The sequence below is a fragment of the Oryza sativa genome, chromosome 7 (genome assembly GCF_034140825.1).
Source record: "Oryza sativa Japonica Group chromosome 7, ASM3414082v1".
NCBI classification, from domain to species: Eukaryota; Viridiplantae; Streptophyta; class Magnoliopsida; order Poales; family Poaceae; genus Oryza; species Oryza sativa.
Genome location: NC_089041.1, coordinates 23,814,099 through 23,841,739, shown reverse-complemented (window position 1 = coordinate 23,841,739; position 27,641 = coordinate 23,814,099). Strand labels below are relative to the sequence as shown.

Below are 27,641 nucleotides of genomic sequence, written 5' to 3'. Positions count from 1 at the left end.
GTTCCAAACGTAAAATAAGCGTAAAATACTTACAGAAGAGGCACTTAGTCCTCACACCGAAACAAAAGCAGCAGCAGCGAAAAAAAAATGATCCTAGCGGGGCTTCAGCTCCACTCCACAGGCAAAACTCAACTGGGGTCTGAGCCTTGGTCCTCTAACTCCATCTTCAGCTCAGAAGCACTACACTTCTGAAAAGGGGGAATAATAGCAAGGCTGAGTACAACCACCGTACTCAGCAAGCCACACCAACGATGCAGACGTGCAAGGGGATACAAGGATGGTTTGTGGCTATTTGCATAAAGGCGGTTGTAAAACATTTTATTGAGCAACACAGTAAAACTGTTGAGTAATTAAAGTAACCTTAAATCTCCACTGATCAACGCTACACCACGTTGAACAGGCCCAACCAACCCACCTAAACTACAGTGTATTGGGTCGATTTATTAAGTGTGAGACTAATCACGGTGAATCTGGTCGACCGCCCATAACCGCGGGCACGGCTATTCGAATAGTTTTACTCTGATCAGAGGTGTACAACTGTACCCACAAGACACAGCCCCACGACACGTTTCCGTGCGCCGACATGCCACCACGACATACCGGAAAGAGGCCGTGACAGGACCCTTCGCATAACCCCCTCTAGCCAAGCACACCACACCTCAGGTTTCACCCCCGTCCCCAGCGGGCAACGGGCAGTCCCCTCTCGTGCCTAGGTGAATCCGGAAGCGACAGAGACCGTCGCAGGGCCCGCCCCGCTCCATCACGCCCACCCTTGCCTGGATGCGTCGACTAGAGGAAAGCTACACTACAAGCCCAGCCGTTGCCCACGCTGGCTTGTGGTAAGTACGATAAGTTCTTCCAGGGCATCCCGCGAACCGGTCCTTAACTGCCATGGGTGCGACCAGCAAAACCATGCACCCACAGCCCACCATTCAGTCGCATTTTAGTTGGATAATTACGACCCTGAAGAATGGCCAGATGTCTCGAGCACGCAGCTCAACAAGATACTAGAATGTCTAATACTGCAATTATCCCATCGACTGAGCTAGTGGTAATTAAGCATGGCTAAGCATATAGTTCTAGCTAGGTCATCAAAGTAACACCAGCTAGGCGATTTATTACCCATGGTTGACAAAGGACAGATATCAAGTAAACATGGCACAAGCGAGCAGATAGGTAAAACCCTGACCCCATGTAATTAGCAAAACATGCATATTTATTTGCAAACAGTAAAACATTTGTAAATTGGGATCAACATGCTCAAGGGGAATGTGTGACTTGCCTTGCTTCTTCACTTGGATCTTCTGAACTCTTATCCTTGCGAACGCGATCTTCCGAAACGACGGGAACTACACGCTGGCACGCAAAACGAGGAAAAACTCTAATAAAAACCAAGAAAACAGTACATAAAAACTAAACAAACATGTAGAGCTCAATTTTAGATGAATTTTGCAAGTTGAATGGCTCAATTCGGAGTTCGAATGAATTAGGTATGAATTTTAGAAGTTTTAAGCCATTTAAATGAATTTCTAGAATTAAACTCGATTTATTGCGCAATTATTATTTATTTTTACAAAGGAAATGGTCCTCGCTGACGTCAGCAAGGGGTGAGGCGCGGACCACGTCCACAAAGGGGGCAGGCCCCACACGTCAGCGGCACGGCCCACCGTGGACCGAGTCCACGGTGGCGATCGGCCACGCGGCCGCGCACCCGACGGTCTAGATCGGCCAAGGCCGATCGGACGGCTGGGGACGGCCGGGCGGCGCGGCCTGGCCAGCGCGCACACAAGGCTGGCGGCGGCGGCGGCCGGGACCAAAGCGACGGCGGCACACGGGCCGGGCGTCGCAGGGAGCGGCGGCGCGCAGCGCAGGAAGCGGCGAGAGGAAACGGGGGCAGTGAGGGAGAGGGATGTGGCGGAGCTCACCGAGGGGCACGGCGACGGCGAGAGCAGCCGGCGGAGGGAGGCGGCGGCGCTCCATAGGTCGACAATGAGGAGGGGCTCCCGGCGGCGGAAGGCGGTGACCGGGCGGCGGACGGGGAAGAGCGGGACGCGGCGAAGGAGGCGATGCGGCCGGCGCGTCGCGGCGGCAGCCGGGGTGATGGCGAACGGCGACCGGAGACGGAAAAAAAATGGCCGGTAGGGTGGCGTGGTAGGGAGGTGGTTCTGGTGGTGGAGGGGAAAAAGGGATGGACGGCCGGGCTTGCCCTTGCGGTGGTGGATCTAACCGAGGCAGTGGCGCGGCTTGAGGTGGTTGAGGATGGCGGCTAGAGGCGGCCGGAGGCGGTAGGTGGTGGTGCACGAGGCGGCGGTGTTCTGGAGGCGGAGAGGGGAAATGGAGTAGAGGCCGGGCTGCGGCACGGTGCCGCGAAGCCGACGGTGGTGGCGGATTGGCGCGGCGGTGGGTGGAGCAGCGGTGGCGGGCGGCCGGAGCTCGCCGGAAAGCGGCGGTGCGCGGGAGCGGCGTGGGGAGGGGGAGAGAGAGCGCGGCTGGCTCGGGTGAGGAGGGGAAAAGAGAGAGGATGCTCCGGGTTCGTTTTTATAGGGTCGGAGCGGCGGAAACGGGGCCGAGAGGGGCGGCAACCGGCGGGAAAGTGGGGCGCCGACGGGGGGTGGTGGTGGCTCGGCCGGCGCCGGTTTTTGTGGGACGAGCGGGGAAAATGGTGGAGGACGTGGAGGGGATCGTGCCCACGTCGTTGGATGCGAGCTCGGGTGCGGGAGGGCGCCGGATTTTGCGGCGACGTGGGCGGCAATGGCGGTTGGGGTTGGCCGGCGAGAGGTAGGAGCTGACAGGTGGGGCCCACGGTCCCACCTGTCGGCCGGATGGAGAGAGAGGAGGGAAACCGGGGGACGTAAAGCAGACTTTCGCAAGGCGCGGGCCGGCCGAGAGAGAGAGGAGGCGCGCGGCCCGCGGGAGAGGAGGGGAAGGCTTGGGCCAAGCCCAAAAGGGAAGGAAGGAGATTTTTATTTGTTTTCTTTTTATTTAATTGGTTAAATGATCTTTGTGACTTTAAAATTATTTCTTGAGCTTCGAAAATTTGCGGAAAAATCCGGAGAGTATTTTAGGGCACAAAGAATATTACAAAATATTCTCGGCCAATGATTTTTAAAGGAAATTTTTAATTCCCTCAATAATTCACTTGATTAAGTTGATTTAAATTTTATTTAATTTCTAGAAAATGTATTATTAATTGATTTTTATTCCCGAACGAAAATCGGGGCGTTACAGTTGCCAAGCGAACACGTTTGCATTGTTGCGGAGGAAGGTGATGAACGCGAGTTCCTATTTGTCATCCAGCTTTGCCCCGATCTTGATGGTCTTGTCGGGGTTGGAGTTGGACAACGGAATAATCTTGATGGCGCCGTCTAACTTCGGTTTCTTGTTGGGCTTGCTCACTTTCTTGGGGTGCTCAATTGTGGCGGGCGGGTTGGGAGTATGCTCGACCATGTCGAGGCTCCGCTTGTTGCACTGCACCGCTAACTTGGCGTTTCCCTGGATAGTAATTGTCCCTTTTGGTCCTGGCATTTTGAGAACTTGGTAAGTGTAGTGGGATGCTGCCATGAACTTCGCGAGTGCAGTTCTTCCAATGATGGTATTGTAAGTGGTATCGAACTCTGCGACATTAAAGGTGATCTGCTCTGTTCGGAAGTTGTCGGCTTGTCCGAAGGTGACGGGCAATGTAATCTTACCCAGCGGCTTAGATGATGATTCTGGAGTGATTTCATGGAAGGGCTGATCTGTGGGCGTCAGCTCGCTTCGCGGTATCCCCATGGCATCTAAGGTGCTGGCGAAGAGTAGATTAATGGAACTTCTGCCATCGATGAGAGCCCGTGCTACCTTGACATTCCGAATAGTGGGTTCGATCACGATCAGATATCTACCAGGTGTGGTCGCGATCTTCGGGTGGTCCGTCTCCGAGAACTCGATCTTGTGTTGGGACCATCTCATCTTAGCGGTAGGCCCCTGCGACGTGGAGCAGACTTCGTGTTCTATCTTTTTGTACTCCCTTTTTGAGGTGTACGATGTAGAACCGCCGAATATGTGCAAGACATGGAGGTCGTACTCTGGGAACGCGGAGTTGGAGTCGGGAGTGGCCGCCTCTTCGGCCGTTTCGACAACACGTACTCGCTTCCCTCTCTAGAGTGCTAGTTGTCGCGCGAGCTCCTTTTTGAAGACATAACAATCCTCCATGGAGTGATTGTTAGTCTTGTGTATAGGGCACCATTACTTCTTCGAGTCGTCGTTTTGGGGGTTCGAGCGCTTGGGTGGGTCCGTTTGCTTAGCGGCGAGGACCTCTCCCGAGGGTTTGCGCTTCCCACTTTTACGACTTCTTTTCTTGCTTGATTCCGGCGCGTCTTTGTTGGCTGACTTCTTCTCCTCACCTACACTGCTCTTTCCTTCCTTTCATCTCAAGGCGTCATCTGCATGAGCGCATCTGTCAATGATCTCAAATAGTTTGCAAGCAGATGTGATTCTTCGAGTTGCCAGTTCCTGGTTGGTGTATCAATCTCGGACGCCTGACTTGAATGTGCGGATGACAGAAGCGTCAGTGATCTCGGGGATCGTATTCCTGCACTCATTGAAGTGCCGAATATAGTCCCTCTATGATTCATCTGGGTTTTGAGTTAGGGCATGAAGGTCGTCCTCAATCGCGTGACACTTGTATGTTCCCTGGAAGTTGACAACAAACTGTTACCACAAGTCTTCCCATGAAGAGATTGAGTAGGGTGGGAGGTGAACCAGTCATGAACGAGCGGAATCTTTCAACGCGTCTGGTAAATAGTTTGCCAGCGCATTGTCGTATGCACTAGCAGCGTAGAGAATTGTGGAGTAGACTTGCAGAAATTCTTCTATGTCTGTGCTTCCGTCATACTTCTCGATCGCCCCTGTCCGGAACTTTTCGGGCCATCGCACATCTCGCAATGTGCGCGCAAACGCTCTGCACACGCCTCCTTGGGCGAAAGGTGGCCCGCGGTTGTGATGTCGTCGAGGAGGCTTGTCCGATGAAGAAGATGACCAAGACGAAGACGAGGGATCACTAGGGTTAGGAGCCCAGCTTCTCGAACGGTGGTCCACTAGGGTTAGGAGCCCAGCTTCTCGAACGGTGGTCACGTCTTCGATCTCGCCTAGAGGCGGGAGACCGGGAGCTACGTTCTCGTCCGTTGTTGCTGCCTCGCCTCCGTTCTCAATTGTTATCTCCATTGTCTTGGTGGTCGCTACGGGCCTGCCGATCTCGGTCACCGTTGGGATGGCCTCCTCGATCCGCGTTCCCACCTCGGCGTGAAAGGGAACGGTGACGGTGTTGACGTGAGCGATGTTCTCTCCTCGTCTGGAGGGAGAGCGATGCTGATGACGATCATTGTCATTCCAATCTCGCCTGTCCCTCCGCCGGTCATCTAGATGTTCATGAAGGTCACGATTTTCACGACGCGATGGAGTCGGGTCTCGAGCCGGTGGTTCCCTAGTAGGGTTTTGCGCTTCCGCGTTCCCGTTAGCTGGTTCACCGTTCCCTCCCGGTGGATCTTGGGGTGGAGGCTCGACTGCTGCATCCACGAATGCGCTGTTGAGGTTGGTCACAGTCTCTCGTAGTCGTGCCGCCCACTGATCGACATCGGGGTTTAGGACAGGGTCAAAGGGGCTCTCTCTTAATATTGCGTCGAGGTTCCGCAGTTGTTGTGGAGGTGTTCTCGCGGCCGCGGAAGCACTTGTCTCGACACCATTGATCACGTTCACGTCTCGTGGTGAGTCTGAAGAAGACTCGTAATCTTTCAGTAGGTGCAGCATGGATGGCTCGCTAGGGTTGACACCGATAAAGCCTACGAACCGATCTAAAGTCGCTGCGTCTCGTTCCTCGACAACGCACTGAGATTGATCTCGTGGTTGTGGGATGTGAGGATGCGACGACTTGAATGTCCTAAGGAAGATTATGCAACTTGTGAGATCGTGGGATCTCGATCTATGAATCGGGCAATAAGTGGTGCCCGTTGGTGAAGTGCGTTGAATCCCACGTTTCCAGCAGGCGTAGAGTTCAGCCTTTGCGTGAAGTATCACGAGGCAATCTTCCAGAGTATGCTTGGATGTCTTATGGACGGGACACCAAGACCTCGGTTTCTGGATGGGTATCCTTGTCGGCTCTGGTCTCTTGTTCAGAGGACAGAACTCGGCCGCTTGAGGATTCCTTCCAGGTACTAAGGCCGTCGATGTTCCATTCTCCACTTGCGTGGGAGGAATTGTCAGCGAAGCGTCATTTCTCGAAGTCATAGCCGTGCCGTTCTCGTTCCCAATAGTGATTGGGCTTGTCGAGATCGGCATGACGGTGTAGACCGGAAAGACAATAGTCCCGACTTGAGTCCAAACCAGCGATGTCGAGGTAGAGGCTCCTTGATTGACGCCGGTGTTGGTACTGTTGTCGGGATGGCTTGAAGTCATATTTGTAGAACCTTGAGCACCAAGTTCCCCTACCTGGCGTGCCACTGTCAATGAGTGGTACTCGTAGACCGGATGATTTGGGTATTGGGATACGTTGGAACAAGGATTTACGTAATATGACATCAAGCAAATAGAAGACAAGGATTATACTGGTTCAGGCCCCTTATCAGGTAATAGCCCTACTCCAGTTTATATGGGATTGATGATGGAAAACCACAGATTACAAAGAAAGTAGTCGAAACTGACGATACTGACGAGATCGTAGTCGATGTTCCCGACGAGATCTCCCGGTGACCTAGCTCCGAGTACTCTGGCTTCGTAAACTATGGTGGGTGTGTTGGTGATGAATTTTGATGCCTTGCACCCCTCCTTGGGCCCCTTAATACCGTGGATCATCTTGATCTCCAAGTAAAACTCAGAGACATCGGATCTTGTACGATATAACATAAACTTTATCCCCACCAAGCAGGACTTTGGAAATCACTTGACTCGTAGAGATATTTTCCATAATTCGAAATAAATTCCTTCGGCGTACACGAGAACAATCCGCATACGTGAAGATATGCCATATCTGTGGGAAATTTAACTATTTGCCACTTTTAGGTTTGCCAAATATCCAAATTCCCTTCTTATATTTGCCCTTATTTTCTTGCCCTTCTAAGGTTGTGCCCTTTTAACTATTTGCCACTTTTGCCTATGTGGTATGCCAACATGGCAGCGTAGTGCAAAAATCGCCGTGGGACCCACTCGTCAGTCACACAACTCTCCCTTTCCCCTCTCTCCGGTCAGCCCCATCGTCCTCTCCTTCATTCCCGACTGGAGGTCGTGGTTGCGGCGGAGTGCGGCAAGGCGGAAGTTGAACTCGCGACGGCGCTCGGCTTCTCCTCCGGTGCCTCCCTCTCCTCCTCCCATGGCTCCCTGTCGAGGGAGGTTGTGTTGCGTCGCTCCGTCTCGATGGCAGCGTCCCCCGCTAGCTCATAGCCGTAGAGGCACTCGGCGAGGAGGCCGACCCCCGTCGGTGCAACCCGAGAGGAGGAGTAGAGCGCCGCCACGAGTCCGACCTCCGCCTCGCCGCGCTTCGTCATCCACCGCGAGCCGGTACACCGGAGGAGGAGCCGAGCATCGACGTGAATCCGACATCCGCCTCGCCGTGCTCCGCCGTCCACCGTGAGCCGGCGCGCCGCCGCCGCTACCGCCGGGAGGATTCGTTGCCAGGAAAGAGAGGGTCGCCGGCGATGAAGGGGACGGCGGGGTTGACCGGAGAGAAGGGAGGCTGACCGGAGAAAGAGGGCTTCGTCATCCACCGCGAGCCAGTGCACCGGAGGAGGAACCGAGCGTCGCCGTGAATCCAACCTCCGCCTCGCCGCACTCCGCCGTCCACTGCGAGCCGGCGCGCCGCCGCCGCTACCACCGAGAGGATTCGCTGCCACCTGCCAGGAAAGAGAGGGTCACCGGCAATGAAGGGGACGGCGGGGCTGATCGGAGAGAGAGGGTAAGGGGAGAGTTGTGCTACTGACTAGTGGGTCCCACGGCGAATTTTGCACCGCGCTGCCACGTTGGCATGCCACATGGGCAAAAGTGGCAAATAAGTAATTAAGAAGCTACAAGCTAAGAGGGGCAAGAAAATAAGGGCAAATATAAGAGGGGTATTTGGATAATTGGTAAACCTAAAAGTGGCAAATAGTTAAATTTCCCCTTTTCTCCGAGTGTCTTCCCCTTCCCTTTGTGGCGTAACAGAAAGAAAACCTCTCGTCTCCTCCTCCTTGCGCCGCCAAGACGAGTCGCGGCTGAACAGGGGAGTGGCGGCGATCTCCATCTGGCGAGCAGAGCAGGGGAGAGGATCATGGTGAGCATCACATCCTTTTTCTGATTCATCTCTCTCTCCCATCGGTTCTGGAATTTGCTTGTGTTCGTTCGTTAACCCTAGCTTCTCTTCTAGATCTGGAAGAAGCTCTTCCCTTAATTTCAGTGCCTTAACCTTAATACAAGTAACAGTTTGTTTGTTCCCCGAAAAGTTTGGGTGTCCCAAGTTGGATCCGCCCCTGTCCTGGCGATGATTTTGTGAAATAGAACCGACGAAATGTTGATTTCTGGTTTACTTGTTTCTGTTCCTCTTCTTCTGAATCTTCGCAGGAAGATCCGTGGCTGTGCACATCTGTTTGCTTTTGAATTCATATTTCTCCTGTATGTAGATAGTGTAGTGTACTTCTATGATGATCGTGCCTACCTGTAGTTTAAACCGTTCATTTCGTAACAAAAGATATGTTTATTTTTAGGCTATGCTTCAATATTATCCTTTGGCAAGATTTAGAGGATCTGGTAACAAGTTTATCAAGTTTTGTTGCTGACTAACTAATGTCAGGTTTAGAATAACAGTGACGCAGAGATTGATTTTCCTGATCCGAGAGCGAACATTCACTAGTTGTCTTGCATTACATCACTTCATGTAACCGCATATTCTGGATTGGCCTATCAAAGACCTAGAAAACCTGGTTATGCATTTACGTGGGCTAGCCATCATATTTGGTAGTATATAGATTACTTTATAACGCATTTGAAATGTCGACGAAGAGTATTAATTGACCCATGCAATTTTGCATTTGTCGTCTAGCACACTACAACGCTTCCGATCCTGCGTAACTTCAATTTAGCATATATTTTAATGTATGGTTTTATTGTTTTCGACTCCTATGCTTTGATTCGAAAATGTGTTCCAGGATAAGATGTGAAGATTAGGGATTACTCCCTCTGTGGCTCTGTCCCGAAAAAAACGAATCTAGGACTGGATGTGACATATTCTAGTACGATGAATCTGGATAGAGGTATGTCCAGATTCGTAGTACTAGGATGACATCCAGTACTAGGTTGGTTTTTTTATGGGACAGAGAGAGTAGTTTGGAATCAGGGTCCACCAAATCGAGCAGAGGATATTACTATTTTTATGATATAGTAAAGCATTTCTAATTTTCTTGTCAGCATTATCACGTGCCATTGAGTATCATCTAATACATATAATAAAGGCACAAAAACATATAACTCACCCAATACGCTTGATTTTATAATTTCGATGGATTTAGTTATGATCAACTTTCAAACCCTGCTTACTGGTTCTAGGGGGTAATGTAAAAATTACTCCCTTAACATGCAAGTCGGACAGATCAACATGTTGTCAGAAATATTTGGTAGCAGGCATCAGTTAGCTGGTGATGGCACCATTGTGCTTTGCATCTTGAGTAACATTTTTTTTCCTGAATAGATGAAAGTTTCTGTATGAATTTACTGGCATCATGAATGTCATTTCCTTGGGATTCTGTCCAAATACACTGCATATTTCTTTCCTTTCTTCAAACAAGTTCTTTTATGATATCTTCTGATATTATTTGCTGATGATGAAACAGACTACCTCAAGGCGTCTCTCAGATAGGAAAGTGGCACGGTTTGAGAAGAACGTCACCAAGAGGGGTTCTGTTCCTGAGACAGTCAAGAAAGGAAATGATTATCCTGTTGGACCCATTGTGCTTGGATTTTTCGTCTTTGTGGTTGTTGGTTCATGTAAGTTACATTCTTTTTTTATATATTTGTGGTGAATGGTTGAGCTATTTATCTTCACTCATACTCTTCATAACTCAGAATGCCTTTACCAACCTAAATAGATTTTAACTATTTTCACCCTTAGTTCTTGTTTTTATGGGTATTGCTTCTGTGCTCTCTCCAGGACTAAACTGTGCTAAATTGCGAAAGTGCTAATCTAGTACTATTATCAGTAGTCGTGTATGGGGGTAGCTGTAGTACACATCATTAGTTTTGCTTTAGGATGTTATCACTTTGTGGGAAAGTATCTATGTGTTTCCTGTTTTGATCTTAGATTAGTCAAATCCTTTTCAAAGAATAAGAAGCTAGATTCCTGCTCTGATTAATTCCAAAAATAGTCTCATGGTTTACTCCAGATATGGTTGTTAACTGCTGCAGCTACCACACCCATGGACATCAGCTACTAATCTGTTGCCAGGCAATAAATCCTTATATGCTTATAAACTTCTCAAAAAAATATATGCTTCTCCTTAAGACTTTGGAAAATAGAAGAGGAAGGTTTGATGTTACCCTAGTTAAGGATTCAAATGGAACAGACAGTCTAATGTTGGTAAAATAGAACTCCTTGCATGAAAAATCCTGCAACTATTTCAGTCTTCATTACAGCCTTGGCAGTAGTTTCCATCTTTTTCATCATAACTTTATGAACATCTTACCAAGTCATTGTGTTTTCTACTCTTTTCTTTGTGCAGCTCTCTTTCAGATCATCAGGACAGCCCAAAATGCTGGATACTTCTGAGAACTGTAGTGGCCGCTTATATATATAGTCTCGGTTACCTTCAGGAACATGGTTGATATATGTAGCTGTTCGTCACTCCAAAAGGAGAAACTTATGGCATAGCTAGTTCGCTATGATGTTACCTTGTCGTTGTACCGTGCCTTAAGTCATACAGATAACAGATCGATATATACCCAGTTATACTTGGTGCTTAATCTGGATGTTCATGTTTGTTCCAGTCTTGACGTGCTCTGTATTTATGTTCCTCAACTACATGTTTTGGGAGCTAGAGATTCTTAGAAGATGGTGACAATCCGGAGAAACTCGTTTTTCTAGTTTTTGGCTACTAGTTTATTTCTTGGATTTCTTTAGGCTGAAGCTTGTAGGTTTTTAAATCAGGTAAGAATCTGAACTATTCCCGCCCGGGGGGGTGGGGTGGGGGTGGGGGGTCTGAACTGTTTGAATTTGGATAAAAATCAAGATTGTTTGGGGAGCTAAGATTCTAGGAGTAACCTTTCAAGAGTTAGATGTAGTTCAATACTACCCCAGTAGTTCATTCGTACTAAAATTATAGCGACGGATAAAAAAATAACAATCTAATACTACATGAGAACTAATTTAGTAGTATGGATCTATGTTGTCTTATTTAGTACTGTGTTACTATATTTTGAGAAACGGAAGAAGTAGCAAAACTTATGTTTGTGTGTTTAATCCAACATCGTACAACGCTCATAGGGTGTGGCGGATGCAGGATTCAGGATGGGTATTCAGATTTATCAAATGATGTTTCGGTGGAAATCTGTCTATCTATTGCTCCTGTAGGATGTAAAATGTTATATATATCTTCTACTATTATTATCTTCGGAAAGTATGGCTTTGACTGGCATTTTCAAGCCTAACTACTTGCTCCCTAGTAAATCGGTTAGCTGTTGCTACTAATGAACTACCTGGAGAGAGTTTTTCGGCCGTGGACTACTTGGTTTCAGGAGTTTGTTACGTCGTCGCTGCAACAGCAGCTGCGTCTTTCAAAAGGGAGATCACAACACATGGATGAGAGTTGAGGAAACTCCAATATTTCAACGAGAAGAAGGAAGCCTTGGAATGATTCTGAAGGTGGATTAGTGTTATGAGAAGAGATTTACCTTTGAAAAAAAAAATCAGGTGTTGGGAAGATCGTTGTGTTTAAGACGGGTATGATTCAGAGCCATCTTCGTCTTGAGACCGTTCGTGCTCTTATGATTTACAGATCCACTCAAATCGCTTCCTCTCATCTGCATCAGTATTCTTTTTATCAGATTTGCAGAGAATTTCATCAGCATTCACCACTCGAAATTTGTTGGTAGGATTAGTGAATAGAGACGGTGTTCTTTTCTTGCCGGAGATGAGGCGTCCTAAGAACAAATATGGCTTTGTCACCGCCGTGCTCTCGTCGGCGACGCCTCTCCTCCTGGGCTACGGTAAGAACCAGCGATCCCATCCATGCGCGCGCGCAGATGCATCGATCTGTCCATCAAGCACGGCGTGATCTTGCGAGCGCATTGGTGATCGATGCAGACCTCGTCATGGTGTGCGGCTCGGCCACGCTGCCGGAGCCGCCCGGCGTGAAGCTCCTGGCGTGCGTCGCCGTCGCGTCCTGCGTCCTCGGCGCGCTCGCCGCCGTGGGAGCCCAGTGCGTCGTCGGCGACCGCTGCACCGTGCTGCTCTCGGCGGCGGTGCTCTGCGCGGGCGCGCTTGCCCGCGGGCTCGCCACCAGCTTCGCGGCGTTCGAGGCCGGCGTCTTCGTCAACGGCGTCGGCATGGGCCTGGCGCTCATGAGCGTCCCGGCCTACGCCGGCGAGCTCAGCCCGTCGTCGCTGCACCGCGGCCTCACCTCGCACCCTGACGGCTTCGTGTGCCTCGGTTGCATCCTCGGCGGCCTCTGCTTCTCCCCGAGATTCTTGAACCTCCCCGTGCGCGTCGCCTGGCGGCTGACCGTAGCCACCGGCACGGCCATCCCGGCGTTGCTCGGCTTCGCCGTCCTCCTCATGCCGGAGTTGCCACAGTGGCTCTTGACCAAGGACCACGCACGTCGCGTCCTCTCCAGGACGTTGTCACTGGAGGATGCCGAGCTCCGTCTGCTCGAGACAAAAACGGAGCTCGGCGAGCCGCACGACGTCGGCTGCGACGACACGGTGGCAACGCCGGCGTGGCGAACCCGGTGGAGGGAGGAGCGCGCGCTCTGGCTGGAGCTGCTGGCGAGGCCGACGGAGCCGGTCCGGCGCAACATCGTCAGCGCGCTGGTCGCCAAGGCATTCCAGCAGGCGTCGGGCATCGGGTCCATGTTCCTGTACGTGCAGCGCGCGTTCCGCGACGCCGGCGTCCCGTCCGACACGCGCATGACGAGGGCGCTCGTGGCGTTCGGCCTCGTCGTGTTCGCCTTCTTCGCCGTCTCCACGGTGCTGCTCGAGCTCGCCTGGCTGCTGGTGAAAGCGCTCGCCGGCGGCTGCTGCCCGAGGCGCGCGCCGGCGCCGGCCGACCACCCGTCGTCGCCTCACGCCCACCGTGGCGGCGTTGCCATGGGCATGAAGCGGCGGCGGGAGCAGCTGAAGTGGGCGAGGAGCCTGTCCGCGACCATGCTGATGTCGCTGATGGCGCTGGTGTGGCTCTTGCTCGGCCCCGTGCAGATGGCGGACGCGTCGTCGTCCAGTGGCTGGCCGCGGTGGCTGCGGACCGCGGTGGCCGCCGTGAACCGGGCCGTCAGGGCGGCGATCCTGTGGAGCTTCGCGTGGGTTTACGAGGTTACAGCCGTGTACGGCAACTTGCTCGCGTGCTCCGCGATCATCGTGTTCGCGTGGTTCCTCGTGTATTTCGGCGTCCTTGGCGCCAAGGAGAGGTGAGGATTCTTTCTCGTTGAAAAAGAAAAACGAGGACAGATCCATGTTATCGTGAGCAATTTTACAGTTTTTGTGAGGTACTATAAGATAAAAAAAATTTTAGTACCTCAGAAACTAAATTTACTCTAGACCGACAAAGACGACCACAAGCGGCTTAAGTACTCTGGCAGGTCCACGCTCAGGCTCTACAGCCCATATGACTGGGAATGTATTTACCATCATTGAGATTAATTAATTAATCGTATTTTCTCTATATTTAGTTCTTTATTTTTTATATATTAATTAAGGTGCACTAGCCTCCCATGGCTGACAAATTTCCACCCATTTCTCTTCAAATTAAAACAGTTATTCAAATACCACTTTTTTTGAAACAACCAGCACAAGATATTGCGACGTTTCTATTGATATAGAAGAAAAAAAATACAAGATTACGATCCTGGGAGACTGCAGTCAGGAAAAAGAAAATACAACCACACCACGCGTCTACGTCTGATCCCACTGCAGAAACCCAACAAGCACACAACACGAATGGAACTTCTAAACGACGCCTCCAAGGAGGAAGCGACGCCAAAGAGCACCGCCGTCGCCCGTCCTAGAACAGGATGTGGTTTTCACCTAAAGGACCAAAGGAGGAAAGCGCAACAACGCCCCGCAGGCGTCGCCGTTGCCGGCCCGAAGGCTAGGCTTTCACCCATTGCTTTCCTCCTCCCCCGCGTCAACGAGTGCTCGTCAGAATCAACAGCCACCACCAGCTAATCCTCTTCAACGCGTGGCCACCGCGCCGACGCCTCGCCGCCGGTCGGCCATCAGAAAGGATCTCAAACTTCGGCTCGCTCCGGCTCCATCCACGCGGGCGGGTTGGAAAGGGAAAGGGTGAGAGAGAAGGATGAATCCTCTCTCCCCCACACTGGCCCGTCCAACGTGGTCATCTTGCAGCGGCAAGCCGCCACCGCAAGAGGACTGACGCCTGGAGAAAAGATCGCCGCAGCCTTCAACTCCCACCTCATGGCGTTACCGCCGTCGCCGCCTCAACCAAGCTGCCCTTGAGGGGCCACTTGGTCGCATCGCCACCGCCTCTGACCACCCGACCTCCCAATGCGGTAGGCTCGCCGCCGCACCGTGCCGTGCTCGCCGTGCACCTCGCCGGTCGCCGCCTCTGGAGGACTCGCCACGACGGCCTCCATGCCGTCGTCCGCGCCGGCCTCTCAGCGAAGCCACCGCGCCCACGCTGGCCTCACAGCCTCCAAGCCTCCGCCAACGGCCCGTTCCTTCCGCTGGCCTCACCTCCCTCCGTGCCGGCCGCGCCAGCCTCCACAGCCGCCGTCTGCGCCTCCTCGCCAGCCTACGTTGCCGCCGGGCGTGTCCCCTCTCACCGCACGTGCCTCCTCGCGCGCGCCATGCCGCCCTCCGCCGCCGCCAGCCGTGCCGGCCACTTGCTGCCTTCTCCCGCGCCTCCCGCCGCCAGCCAGCTGCTACCATCTCCGTCGCTGCGAGCTCCGCCGGTCAGAGACGTGCTTGGCGATGACGTCAGCCTCCTCTGCCAGTCGACGCACCGCCCCGCGAGTTCCGCCGCCACCGGAGTCGCCAGCTCCCGATCCGGCCACGGGGAGGCCAGATCAGCCGCCGAGGGGGCCGAATCCGCCTCCGGCGTGGCCGGATTCGCCCTGTGGACCTCTTCGGACGCCGTCTTCCGCCTGACGCTCGCCACTCCACCTCCCACGCCGAGGGGGAGGATCGTCGCCGGCTGGTTTTCCCCGCCGCCGCCTTCCTGGCCGGCCGCGCGGTTTCCGGCGGCGGGCTCCGGCGGCGGCGAGGGCGGCTAGAGCGGGTGGGGAAGGTGGCGGCGCGGGCGGCTAGGGTTTCGCCCCGAGCCACCCGCGTGAGAGCGACGCGGAGGCTGGCTTATACATAGGGATAAACAATCAACAGCTGTATGTGGAAATGCCACGTTGGATCCATCCAAGCCACCACCAACTTGCTGCGAGCTCGGTTTATCATCGCAATCAAAGCCTGGGTAGACGGTGTCCGGGCTGATACCGGGGAACGCCTCTGGATTAACCGAAATCGCACGGTACGCGCCGATGAACAGGGCTTGCCGGCGAAAGCGAGTCACGACCATGGACACCGTCCTCTTCGAATCGAAATACACCCAGTGCACGCTGTACTTGCTGCTCCTGCGGCCGCCGCCGTGCGAGTGCGAGACCTAGCTGCGGCTACGGTGGACAACCATCAGCCTGCCGCCATTGCCGACCAGGTGCAGGTCGTGCGGCGTACGGTAGAAATTGGGGTCGGGCATCAGGTTCCTGTTGGAAATATAGTCATTAATCGGTATATTTTAATCTAAGAAAATGAAACAATGATCATGGCATAAGCAGTGTAGGGTGATCTTAACATAACCAGTAGCATACTATGCGCATCATGAATGTCAGGAACAGGAACATACCAGTAACGCGATAACATGCTAGAGGCATCATGTAGAACAGGAACAAGAACATAGCGCACATAGTATAGCGCTAACAATGGGAACAGGAATAGCGCTAACAGCAGTAGCAGGAGGAGAAGATTATACCCCGAGAATGGCCTTCCGCTGGATGGTGAGGCAGAATTGCCTCCGCTGTTGTAGTCGTTCACGGCACCTCCTCCTGGCGCACCAGCTCCGGATCCAGATCCAGCTCCTGTCGGCGGTGGCGTACCACCTCCGCCAGCAGTGGCGGCAGCAACTCCAGACATGGCGATGAGCAGTCGTGCGGGAGGCACTCCCCAAAAACCTGATCACCCGCCTACCCGGTGCAGATCTCAGGCGAAGGTGTGGTTTCGGAGGCACTGCTCCTTCCAATCTCTCGTGCGCGCAAGAGATCAGAAGCGGGGAAGCGAGAGCAACTCAGGCGCGGAGAAGGAGAAACTAACACCGGGAAAGAAGCGAAGAAGTCGGATCGGACTCGCGGCCTCCTTATCTATCAGGAGAAAGAACGTGGACGCGCTGTTGCGGAGGGAATCGTGGGAACATGGGTTAGTGGCTGCAAAAGGATAGCGACGTGACGTGACGCACGCCGCCAGCCACGCCACGCCACGCCTCGCCCTCGCCCACGCCCACGCCCCAGCCCGGCGCGCGCGCACGCGCGTGGCATTCCGACCCCCACCTCAACTGGTCAACAGGGAGCCTCTAATAACTCCCTATTTAGGTTGAGATATTTCTCGCTTAAATCCTGAGGTGGTATTATTATCCTCAACATTTATTATGGGCCTTTGAGATTTAATATTATAAATTGGGCCTAGCCCAATTATTCTAACAATCCCCACCAAATTTCAAGGCTCATAAGAAATGTTCCCAATGTTGTGCCTGTTTGATATACCAGGGTTTTGGTGGAGACTGTTAAGTTGAACTTCCACCTAGGAAATGAGCTACATCAGACCACAACTGAACAATGGACTATGCCTTGAATTGTAAGTTTTGTGTGATCAGGTTTCACTCAGAACCTTGACTGGTACTGGGCTGCCGTTCGCATCCCCTCTGTTTGGAGCATATAAGTCAAACTCCAGGCCTTTCATGAGTATCTAGAGATTGCCCAAACCTCATAGACTGTGACTAGCAGTCGAACTCATATAGGTGTGTTCCTTCTGAGATGTTCTGCAGGTCAACATCTCTGCTTGGAAAAGCCACTCGGATCACATTAAGACATAAGCCATCCTACCATGCAGGAAAGAAGAGAAGCACATCATGAAAATGAGCCCTTTTCAAGGGTCTCTTCTCTCAGTCACACAATAGTTTGTTTCACCATCCAAATTCACGGGATCTCCGATCACAATGGACAGGTTTCCACTATTATGCAACCTTAGGTGGGTATCAAGCCCATTTCCCTCGATGCACTGTCTATCACATTACGTGGTAGCCCCTTGGTAAACTGATCTGCCAGATTTCTAGCCGTTTGGACATAGTCCAATGCTATCACTCCGGAGTTTTTCTGCTTTCTGACATATTTCAGTCTTCTCTTGATGTGTCTAGATGACTTCATGTTGTCCTTTGAACTGTTCACTTTAATAATCACTGTTTGATTATCGCAGTTCATTAGGATAGCTGGCACTGGTTTTTCAACCACCGGCAAATCCATCAGGAGTTCACGAAGCCACTCGGCCTCAACTGTCGCAGTATCTAGTGCTGTAAGTTCTGCTTCCATTGTTGACCTCGTTAAGATGGTCTGCTTGCAAGACTTCCAGGAAACAGCGCCACCTCCAAGTGTGAACGCATATCCACTTGTGGCTTTTATCTCATCAGCATCAGATATCCAGTTTGAGTCACTATACCCTTCTAGTACTTTTGGATACCCGGTATAGTGAATTCCATAGCTCATAGTGCCCTTTAGATAGCGCATTACTCTTTCCAGAGCCTGCCAATGATCATCTCCCGGATTTGAGACAAACCGGCTCAGCTTGCTTACAGCAAATGAGATGTCAGGCCTCGTTGCGCTAGCCAAGTACATCAATGAACCAATGATTTGAGAGTATCTCAGTTGATCCCTTGCTATTCTTCGGTTTTTCCTTAATAGCACGCTGGGATCATAAGGAGTAGGAGCTGGCTTGCAGTCACTATATCCAAAGCGACTCAAAACCTTGTCCACATAGTGGGATTGCACAAGTGTAATCCCACCCTCATCTCCTCTTTGTAGTTTGATGTTAAGAATAACATCAGCCTCTCCCAAATCCTTCATTTCAAAACTCTTGGACAGATAGTCTTTGACCTCCTCAATCACATTAAGGCTGGTCCCAAAGATCAGTATGTCATCGACATATAAGCACAAGATCACCCCTTCTCCCCCACCATAGCGATAGTATACACATTTGTCAGCTTCGTTCACAACAAAGCCTGCAGAGGTAAGCGTGGTGTCAAACTTCTTATGCCATTGCTTAGGTGCTTGCTTGAGGCCATACAAGGATTTCAATAGTTTACACACCATTCCCTCCTGACCTTCTAGTACATACCCGTCTGGTTGATCCATATAGATCTCCTCCTCCAGCTCTCCGTTTAGGAAAGCTGTCTTAACGTCCATCTGATGGACGAGAAGACCATGAGAGGCTGCCAGAGCAAGTAGTACTCGAATCGTGGTCAAGCGAGCAACTGGTGAGTATGTGTCGAAGAAGTCCTCGCCTTCCTTTTGGGTATAACCCTTGGCTACAAGCCTTGCCTTGTACTTTTCGATTGTACCATCAGGCCTAAGCTTTTTCTTGAAAACCCATTTGCATCCTACGGGCTTGCACCCATATGGACGCTCAACGACTTCCCAAGTACCATTAGACATAATCGAGTTCATTTCACTGCGTACTGCTTCCTTCCAGTAGTCAGCGTCAGGAGATGAATATGCCTCTTCTATGGTTCTTGGGGTGTCATCCACGAGGTATACAATGTAGTCATCTCCAAAAGATTTTGCAACCCTTTGTCTCTTACTCTTGCGAGTATCTACAATGTTGTCCTCCTCAGGATTTTCCTCAGGCGTTTGATCATCGTGTTCTATCGGTGCAAAGTGCTCATGGGGCATGACAGTTTCTTTACTAGAAGTGCTAGGTGTATATTTCATAGGAAATTCATTCTCAAAGAATGTAGCATCTCTGGACTCAAGAATTGTACCAGCATGCATGTCGGGTACTCCAGAGTTTACTATTAAGAATCTATAACCCACACTGTGGATAGCATAACCAAGAAACACACAATCAACAGTTTTTGGTCCAAGTTTCTGCTTTTTGGCTATAGGTACATTTACCTTGGCCAAACAGCCCCATGTTCGTAGGTATGAGAGATTTAATTTCTTCCTTTCCCATTCCTCGAATGGTGTTACTTCCTTATGCTTCATTGGAATTTTATTCAGGACATGACACGCAGTCAAAACTGCCTCACCCCACCATTCCTTGGAAAGCCCCGCAGTATCTAACATGGCATTCACCATCTCAGTTAGAGTACGGTTCTTTCTTTCGGCCACCCCATTTGATTGGGGTGAATAGGGAGGCGTCATCTCATGAATAATTTCAAACTCTTCGCAAAAGGATGCAAACTCATTGGAAAAATACTCCCCACCTCTATCAGACCTCAACCGTTTGATTTTCCTTTCAAGTTGGTTTTCTACCTCAGCTTTATAGATTTTAAAGTAATGCAATGCCTCATCCTTTGTTTTCAATAGATACACATAGCAAAATCTAGTGCAATCATCTATCAGTGTCATGAAATATTTCTTTCCCCCTTTAGTCAACACGCCGTTCATTTCGCACAAATCGGAATGAACAAGTTCTAGAGGTGCCAAATTCCTCGCCTCAGATGCCTTGTGAGGCTTGCGAGGTTGTTTTGATTGAACACAAGTATGGCACTTGGAACCTTTGACCAAAGTGAATTTTGGAATTAAACTCATGTTAGCTAAGCGCGTCATACAACCGAAATTCACATGACAGAGTCGCGAATGCCACACATTAGACTCATCATTCTCGCTAATATGGTTCACAGCATTATGATTATTACACATGTCATTCAAAGAAAAGCGGAACAAGCCTCCGCTGTCATAACCTTTTCCAACAAAAGTCCCATATTTAGATACGACACATTTATTGGACTCAAACACAAGTCTAAAACCTTCTCTACACAATAGAGAGCCGTTAACTAGATTCTTCTTTATTGAAGGGACATGCTGCACGTTCTTCAGCTGCACGGTCTTTCCCGAAGTAAACTTCAGATCGACCATACCAACACTATGAACAGCCGCAAGCGACCCGTTTCCCATCAACAAGGAGGAACCTCTCCCGACTTGATAAGAAGAAAACAGAGAAATGTCAGCACATACATGAATATTAGCACCAGTATCCACCCACCAATCAGGTGAATGAAAAACAGAGAGAACTGTAGGTAATATTTTACCATACCCCGATGTTCCTCCGCCCTCGCTAATGATCATGTTGGCAGACTTCCTGTCTTTGCGCTCAGGACAGTCCTTGGCCCAATGCCCAGACTTGCCACACACAAAGCAGTCTCCCTTTGCCTTTCCCTTGCCTTTCTTCTTAAAATTGGTTGCAGCCTTGGGTTAGACATCAGGCTTGACTTTCTTGTTGTTGTGGGATGCATGAGGGTTCTTCTTCTGTACCATATTGGCACTAGAACCTCCCTCAACCTTTTTGCCCCGGACGTCCTTTGCCCTCGCCTTCTCCTCAACACCCAAAGAGCCAATGAGATCAGGAACACTGAACTCTTGTCTCTTGTGCTTTAGAGAAGTGGCAAAGTCCGACCAAGAAGGTGGTAGTTTGGCAATAATGCCACCCGCCACAAACTTGTCCGGCAACTCACAGTTGTTGTTCTCAAGTTCCTTAGCCAGCATCTGAATCTCATGAGATTGTTCTACTACAGAACGGTCATCGACCATCTTGTAGTCATAGAACTGCTCCATGACATACAGCTCACTGCCGGCGTCAGAAACTCCGAACTTGGCCTCAAGTGCATCCCACATGTCCTTCCCAGAAGGCATGTGCATGTACACGTCCACTATTTTGTCAGCGAGTACACTGATCAATGCTCCACGGAACAGGCAATCCGAAGCCTCGAACTTAGCCTCTTCCTCAGGAGAAAGAGGTGGTTCACTTCGTTTGCCCCGTGAAACATAGAAGCACTGCATCGCTGTCAACCACAATAGTGCACGTGCTTTCCATCTCTTATAGTTTGAACCATCAAAAGCATGTGGTTTCAGTGCAGCAGCAAAGCCAACTACCGAAAATGACCTATCAGGTTTTTGGATTGTTGGAAATATAGTCATTAATCGACATATTTTAATCCAAGAAAATGAAACAATGATCATGGCATAAGCAGTGTAGGGTGATCTTAACATAACCAGTAGCATACTATGCGCATCATGAATGTCAGGAACAGGAACATACCAGTAACGCGATAACATGCTAGAGGCATCATGTAGAACAGGAACAAGAACATAGCGCACATAGTATAGCGCTAACAATGGGAACATGAATAGCGCTAACAGCAGTAGCAGGAGGAGAAGATTATACCCCGAGAATGGCTCTCCGCTGGATGGTGAGGCAGAATTGCCTCCGTTGTTGTAGTCGTTCACGGCACCTCCTCCTGGCGCACCAGCTCCGGATCCAGATCCAGCTCCTGTCGGCGGCGGCGTACCACCTCCGCCAGCAGTGGCGGCAGCAACTCCAGACATGGCGATGAGCAGTCGTGCGGGAGGCACTCCCCAAAAACCTGATCACCCGCCTACCCGGTGCAGATCTCAGGCGAAGGTGTGGTTTCGGAGGCATTGCTCCTTCCAATCTCTCGTGCGCGCAAGAGATCAGAAGCGGGGAAGCGAGAGCAACTCAGGCGCGGAGAAGAAGAAACTAACACCGGGAAAGAAGCGAAGAAGTCGGATCGGACTCGTGGCCTCCTTATTTATCAGGAGAAAGAACGTGGATGCGCTGTTGCGGAGGGAATCGTGGGAACGTGGGTTAGTGGCTGCAAAAGGATAGCGACGTGACGCACGCCGCGCCGCGCCACGCCTCGCCCTCGGGTTAGTGGCTACAAAAGGATAGCGACGTGACGCCGCAACCTCGCCCACGCCCCGCGCGCGCGCGCGTGTGGCATTCCGACCCTCACCTCAACTGGTCAACAGGGAGCCTCTAATAACTCCCTATTTAGGTTGAGATATTTCTCGCTTAAATCCTGAAGTGGTATTATTATCCTCAACATTTATTATGGGCCTTTGAGATTTAATATTATAAATTGGGCCTAGCCCAATTATTCTAACAGTTCCGCGGGAAGGAAGGCACCCCGGCCAGCTTGGCGACCACCACCAGCTGCGGCGGCAGCCGGTGGTCTGTCGTCCTCACCTCCACGATCACCGGGCGGATGGCGTGGCGGGTGGCGCAGTAGAAGCGGCCCGCGAACGACGAGACGGAGGCGAAGCTGGCGTCGGGTTCGACCACCGTCCACCGCTCGTCGCCGGGCTTGGCGGCGGCGAGCTTACGTGCGTTCTCGAAGTAGACCACCACCGTCGCGGAGCCGTCGGCGAGGCCGGCGCCGTGCACCGTGAGAACGTGGAGGAGGTAGTGTACGGGGGAAATCATTAGGCTGGTCGGGTCCAGAACCGTGGTCGCCGGCGGGAGGTCGGTGAGCTGCCGGGTGAGTGGGTTCAGCAGGCGGACGGCGAAGGTGGCCTCGTCGAGCAGGACGAGGAGGCCCTCCGCGGTGGGCCCGAACACGCGGTGGCCCCGGAGCTCCGGGAGGTCCGCCTGGATGCAGCGGCCGGAGGAGACGTTCAGGAAGCGGCGGCGATCGGGGACGGCGAGCTAGTCGCGGAGCATGACCCATTGCCGCGGGTGGAAGCGGCTGTCGAGCGGGCCGTGCGCGCGAGGGCTGGTCATCCACTGCCGCCACGAGCGTCACACGGCGCGGAAGCTCACGTAGTCCGCGACATCGTCGCCGGCGAGCACGCGCTCGGAGATCAGCCACGCCGGGCCATTCCCAATGCTCGACCAGTCTCTCCTGCTCCCGCCATAAATCGAATCGGATCAAATTGAGGGAAGAAAAAAAAAAGAGCAAACCTGTCGAAGAGAAGCTTCGACACGTACGTGACGTACCACTCTGAATCGGGAAGCGACCGATCACGGAGAGCGCTGCCGCTGCGTGCTCGCTTAGCACCCCAAGAGGGGGCTTGGTTGGAGGAGGAGGAGGAGCGGAGGTGATCGCCGGTGAGCGTCCTGGCTCGCTTTGCCATCTGATGGCGCCGGTACACGGTTGTTTTGGTGAAGTTAGCTGGGGGTCGTGTTTACCGTGTTGTGTCAGATTTATTCTTGGGATGTACAGTACAGGAGTCCAGTTCCAATTCGGCGCCTGTTTCTGTGAAGAGCCACGACTCGGACTCCAACTTGGAGCACACGGCCCGGCCGGCTGGGTTTACTGACTCTGCTACGTGGGCTTATAGCGTTGGGATCCCAGGCCGGAGTTGAGCTGGGCTCACTCTTGGCCCAACTGTATCTAACTTTAGAAGTACTCCAAAGTGACTTCAAAAAAACTCATACTTTTAAAATCGATAGTCATTTGGGGGGGGGGGGGGGGGGAGTCGGAGCTGCTTGTCAAGTGGCAAGCTCGGCAACGATAACCCTCTTCCGCTTTCGTCTTGTCTTCGCTGTGGTAGCGTGGGTTGTTGTAGTTGGCAGGGAGAGAGAGAGAGCCAGGGCGAAGGCCCTACTCCATCTTGGGTTGAGCCTACGATGTCGACGCATGTGGGCGCCGATTTCCTTCTTGAAGGCGTCGTTTCCTTGCTTACCCATTTCTTCGGGTGAAAACCTTCTTCCGGTGTTCGGACAGACGTTGTTTGGCGTTGATCGCTACCTTCCTCCTTGGAGGCTTTGTCTTGAAGATCCTGCCCTACATGGTCTGTGGTGTATAGTTAGGAAGTCGGAGCTGCTCTTTTGAGCTCGGCAACGATGTCCTTTGTCCTTGAGTTGTGTTGTCGCAAGTTTTTTGGTTTGTTCTTTGTGTGGGTTTCGCTCGGTTTTCCCCTTAAACCGTGCCTATATGAGATTTTTGGGACTGGTTTTCCCTCAAAAACTGGACCAAGTCTCTTCTTCTTAAATGAAAACAGGCACTCCCTATCCTCTCTGAGGTTATCATTTCAAAAAAAAAATCAATAGTCAAAGTTTTTTATTTTATTTTAGATAATGTGGTGTCTACTATATGATGTGTTAGAATTAATATGATTTTGAGACATTTTTTTAAGTTGAACCTTTTCTAGAGAGAGTTGGGAGTTTGTCACATTGTCTTAAGTTTATATTATAGATACCAAAACTTAGTGGTTGTGCAGAGGTCGAAGATATAAACCATTTTCATTATTAAAAAGTATCTAACTTCTTAAACTTGAAAATAGAGCAACTGATCAAGATATTCTTGTTGTGGCAGAATAATCGGAGAAAACAAAAGAGTAAAATTTACTAAAATATAGATATTTTGATAAAATTATCACAAAACTACAGATTTAAGCCACAGTACCATAAAACTAAAGATTTACAAATGATTTTATCACAAAACTATATGTTTAAGCTATTATATCTCAAAAGTATAAATTTAGTATTGTCTTTTTTTTTCACAAAACTACATATTTTAGATGTGTTATCCATACACCTATTACCATGGTAAATTTTAAAATGTGTAGTTTTATCCTCGCAAAAAAAAATGTAGTTTTATGAGAAAATGGATGCATCTGTAGTTTTGTGAAAAAAAAATCCACTAAGTTTGTAGTTTTGAGATACAATGGCTAAAATATATAGTTTTATGATAAATTCGTTCCTAAATCTATAAGTTTGTGATACTATGGCTTGAATTTGTAGTTTTGTGGAAATTTATTAAAGTATATGTAGTTTTGTGAAATTTTACTAAAAAGAAATTCTGAGCAATGCGTTAAGTTCTATATGGGAAACTATTCTAATCCCTCGAGGGGATGTTCCCTCGTTTGCTTAAAAACCATTTAAACTGTTATGAAAAATTCTGGAAAAATTTGACAACATTCATACAACACATATATACAACTCCACAAAATCTTAAGTCCAAACTCAAATCACACGTCGAGATATAAAAAAGACAAATTCAGCGTATGAATAGTAGCGTACTATTTATATCTAAATTTATCTTTTTTGTTTCTCGATGTGTAGATCAAAATTGAACATTAATTTTGGTGGACTACTAGGTATCATTATACTCTATATTGTCGATTTTTTTTCAAAATTTTTCACAATTATTTGCATCGAATTTGAAGAAAAAGATATACGAGGGGATATCCCCCTCGAGGGATTAGAATCCACTCCCATTCTATACTTCTATCTACATGCTACTTCAAGTTGTATTAATCAATTAATGTTCCATGGAGATACTGAGCTCAGCGTTCCTTGGAGATAGGATAATCTGAGCACATTCAGTTGGTTAATATAGGTTTTAAAATGGCTGCAAATATTGTGGACTCCAGGAGTCAAATAAGCCTAGGATTTTTGAAGTTGCTTGCACGCAGACGCTTACAAAATTTAAAAAGTCAGTTTTCGTGTTCAATGTGTTGTGTTTAATTTCCACATGCATGCGTAGATCAGCCAACGTTTCAATCGCTTGTTCGATCAGATTAACGGCGTTTGCTTTTTCCTTAAAAGCTGCACGAACTAAATGCCGGAATCCACCAAGCTCACGGCCATGGCTGTCGACCCCAAGAAGAAGAACGCCAGCTATGCATTCACCTGCGCCATCCTCGCCTCCATGGCCTCCATCATTCTCGGCTATGGTACTCGTAGTACAATCGTATTCACATCATCTCAAAAAAAAAAAAAAAGAAAAATCTTCAGATGTGGTCTGAATTTGTTTTCAGAAGTGTAGTGTACTGTCAGCGAGCACTGACTGTTCAAGTTCGCGCCAAAATTTTGCAGACATCGGGGTGATGAGCGGCGCATCGCTGTACATCAAGAAAGACCTGAAGATCACTGACGTGCAGGTGGAGATCCTGATGGGCATCCTGAACATCTACTCGCTCGTCGGCTCCTTCGCCGCGGGGAGGACGGCGGACTGGATCGGCCGGCGGTTCACCGTCGTCTTCGCTGCCGCCTTCTTCTTCGCCAGAGCTCTACTCATGGGGTTCTCCGGTGACTACGCCACTCTCATGGTCGGCCGCTTCGTGGCGGGCGTCGGCGTGGGGTACGCGATCATGATCGCGCCCGTGTACACGGCCGAGATCTCGCCGGCGTCGTCGCGTGGCTTCCTCACGTCGTTCCCGGAGGTCTCCATCAACCTCGGTATCCTCCTCGGCTACGTCTCCAACTATGCTTTCGCGCGCCTGCCGCTCTCCCTCGGGTGGCGCGTCATGCTCGGCGTCGGCGCGGCGCCATCCGTGCTGCTCGCGCTCATGGTGCTCGGCATGCCGGAGTCGCCACGGTGGCTTGTCATGAAGGGTCGCCTCGCCGACGCCAAGGCTGTGCTGGAGAAGATCGCTGACACGCCGGAGGAGGCGTCGGAGCGGCTCGCTGACATCAAGGCGGCGGCTGGCATCCCAGATGACCTCGACGGCGACGTGGTCACCGTGTCCAAGAAGAGAGGCGGCGAGGAGGGGCAGGTTTGGAGGGAGCTCGTCGTGTCCCCGACCCCGGCCATGCGGCGAATCGTGCTCGCGGCGGTCGGCCTCCACTTCTTCCAGCAGGCGTCGGGCGTCGACTCCGTCGTGCTCTACAGCCCGCGCGTGTTCCAGAGCGCGGGCATCACCGGCGACGACCAGCTCCTGGGCACCACCTGCGCCGTCGGCTTCGCCAAGACGGTCTTCATCCTGGTCGCCGCGTTCCTGCTCGACCGCGCCGGCCGGCGGCCGCTGCTGCTGACCAGCACGGGCGGGATGGTCTTCTCCCTCGTCGGCCTCGCGACGGGGCTCACCGTCGTGGGCGGCAGCCCGGACGCCCAGGTGCCCAGCTGGGCCGTCGGCCTGTGCGTCGCGTCCATCCTGGCCTACGTCGCCTTCTTCTCCGTCGGCCTCGGGCCCATGTCCGGCGTGTACACCTCGGAGATCTTCCCGCTGCGGGCGCGCGCGCTGGGCTTCGCGGTCGCCGTGGCGTGCAACCGCGTCACCAGCGGCGTCATCTCCATGACCTTCCTGTCGCTCTCCAGCGCCATCACCATCGGCGGCAGCTTCTTCCTCTACGCCGCCATCTCGTCGCTCGCGTGGGTGTTCTTCTTCACTCGCCTCCCGGAGACGCGCGGCCAGACGCTGGAGGAGATCGGCAAGGTGTTCGGCATGGACGACACGGCCATGGAAGCAGAGGACTCCGCCGCGTACAGGGAAAGACTCTTGGCAACTTCTCCATGAAACAAAAATTCAAAGCTGGAATTATCAATTATCAGTATTTATCATTGTGCATTCTTGTTAACTTCTTCATGAAACAAAAAAAATATCAATTGGAATTGTCACTTGTGCAGCGTGCATGCTCACTAGCATAATGACACATTCGTAAACCATTAGGTAGTCTAATCAGTGAGACCGTGAGAGCGCTAA

At 51.1% G+C, this 27,641-nt stretch overlaps 4 protein-coding genes across 5 annotated transcripts; all 4 read left to right on the top strand.

The window, feature by feature from the left end:
* Nucleotides 1-8,154: 8,154 nt before the first annotated feature.
* LOC112939710 (uncharacterized) lies at nucleotides 8,155-10,953 on the top strand. Its single transcript, XM_026027271.2, has 3 exons — nucleotides 8,155-8,275; nucleotides 9,828-9,981; nucleotides 10,713-10,953. The coding sequence occupies exons 1-3, from the start codon at nucleotides 8,273-8,275 to the stop codon at nucleotides 10,757-10,759; spliced, it is 204 nt and encodes a 67-aa protein (XP_025883056.1). The 5' UTR covers nucleotides 8,155-8,272; the 3' UTR covers nucleotides 10,760-10,953.
* Nucleotides 10,954-11,799: 846 nt separating this feature from the next.
* Nucleotides 11,800-13,858, top strand: LOC9266807 (polyol transporter 5). Of its 2 annotated transcripts, XM_066312497.1 has the most exons (3): nucleotides 11,800-11,929; nucleotides 12,034-12,195; nucleotides 12,293-13,858. In XM_066312497.1, the coding sequence occupies exons 2-3, from the start codon at nucleotides 12,120-12,122 to the stop codon at nucleotides 13,612-13,614; spliced, it is 1,398 nt and encodes a 465-aa protein (XP_066168594.1). In that variant the 5' UTR covers nucleotides 11,800-11,929; nucleotides 12,034-12,119; the 3' UTR covers nucleotides 13,615-13,858. The 2 variants fall into 2 exon arrangements, with proteins under 2 accessions (XP_066168594.1, XP_025882886.1); XM_026027101.2 differs by having other exon boundaries at nucleotides 11,847-12,195.
* Nucleotides 13,859-13,940: 82 nt separating this feature from the next.
* Nucleotides 13,941-15,350, top strand: LOC4343730 (vegetative cell wall protein gp1). Its single transcript, XM_015792452.3, has one exon. The coding sequence runs from the start codon at nucleotides 14,794-14,796 to the stop codon at nucleotides 15,307-15,309; it is 516 nt and encodes a 171-aa protein (XP_015647938.1). The 5' UTR covers nucleotides 13,941-14,793; the 3' UTR covers nucleotides 15,310-15,350.
* A 10,359-nt stretch (nucleotides 15,351-25,709) lies between these two features.
* Nucleotides 25,710-27,578, top strand: LOC4343729 (polyol transporter 5). Its single transcript, XM_015791624.3, has 2 exons — nucleotides 25,710-25,892; nucleotides 26,035-27,578. Exons 1-2 carry the CDS (start codon nucleotides 25,778-25,780, stop codon nucleotides 27,453-27,455), a joined length of 1,536 nt encoding a protein of 511 aa, XP_015647110.1. The 5' UTR covers nucleotides 25,710-25,777; the 3' UTR covers nucleotides 27,456-27,578.
* Nucleotides 27,579-27,641: the final 63 nt, after the last annotated feature.

Excerpts from the sequence above, each read along its gene's own strand:
- LOC4343730 (XM_015792452.3), top strand. The coding sequence starts at position 14,794 with ATGCCGTCGTCCGCGCCGGCCTCTCAGCGAAGCCACCGCGCCCACGCT.
- LOC4343729 (XM_015791624.3), top strand. The coding sequence starts at position 25,778 with ATGCCGGAATCCACCAAGCTCACGGCCATGGCTGTCGACCCCAAGAAG. Across the intron at positions 25,893-26,034 it reads CTCCATCATTCTCGGCTATG|ACATCGGGGTGATGAGCGGC; the intron begins GTACTCGTAGTA and ends AAAATTTTGCAG.
- LOC9266807 (XM_066312497.1), top strand. The coding sequence starts at position 12,120 with ATGAGGCGTCCTAAGAACAAATATGGCTTTGTCACCGCCGTGCTCTCG. Across the intron at positions 12,196-12,292 it reads GCCTCTCCTCCTGGGCTACG|ACCTCGTCATGGTGTGCGGC; the intron begins GTAAGAACCAGC and ends TGATCGATGCAG.
- LOC112939710 (XM_026027271.2), top strand. Across the intron at positions 9,982-10,712 it reads CTTTGTGGTTGTTGGTTCAT|CTCTCTTTCAGATCATCAGG; the intron begins GTAAGTTACATT and ends TTCTTTGTGCAG.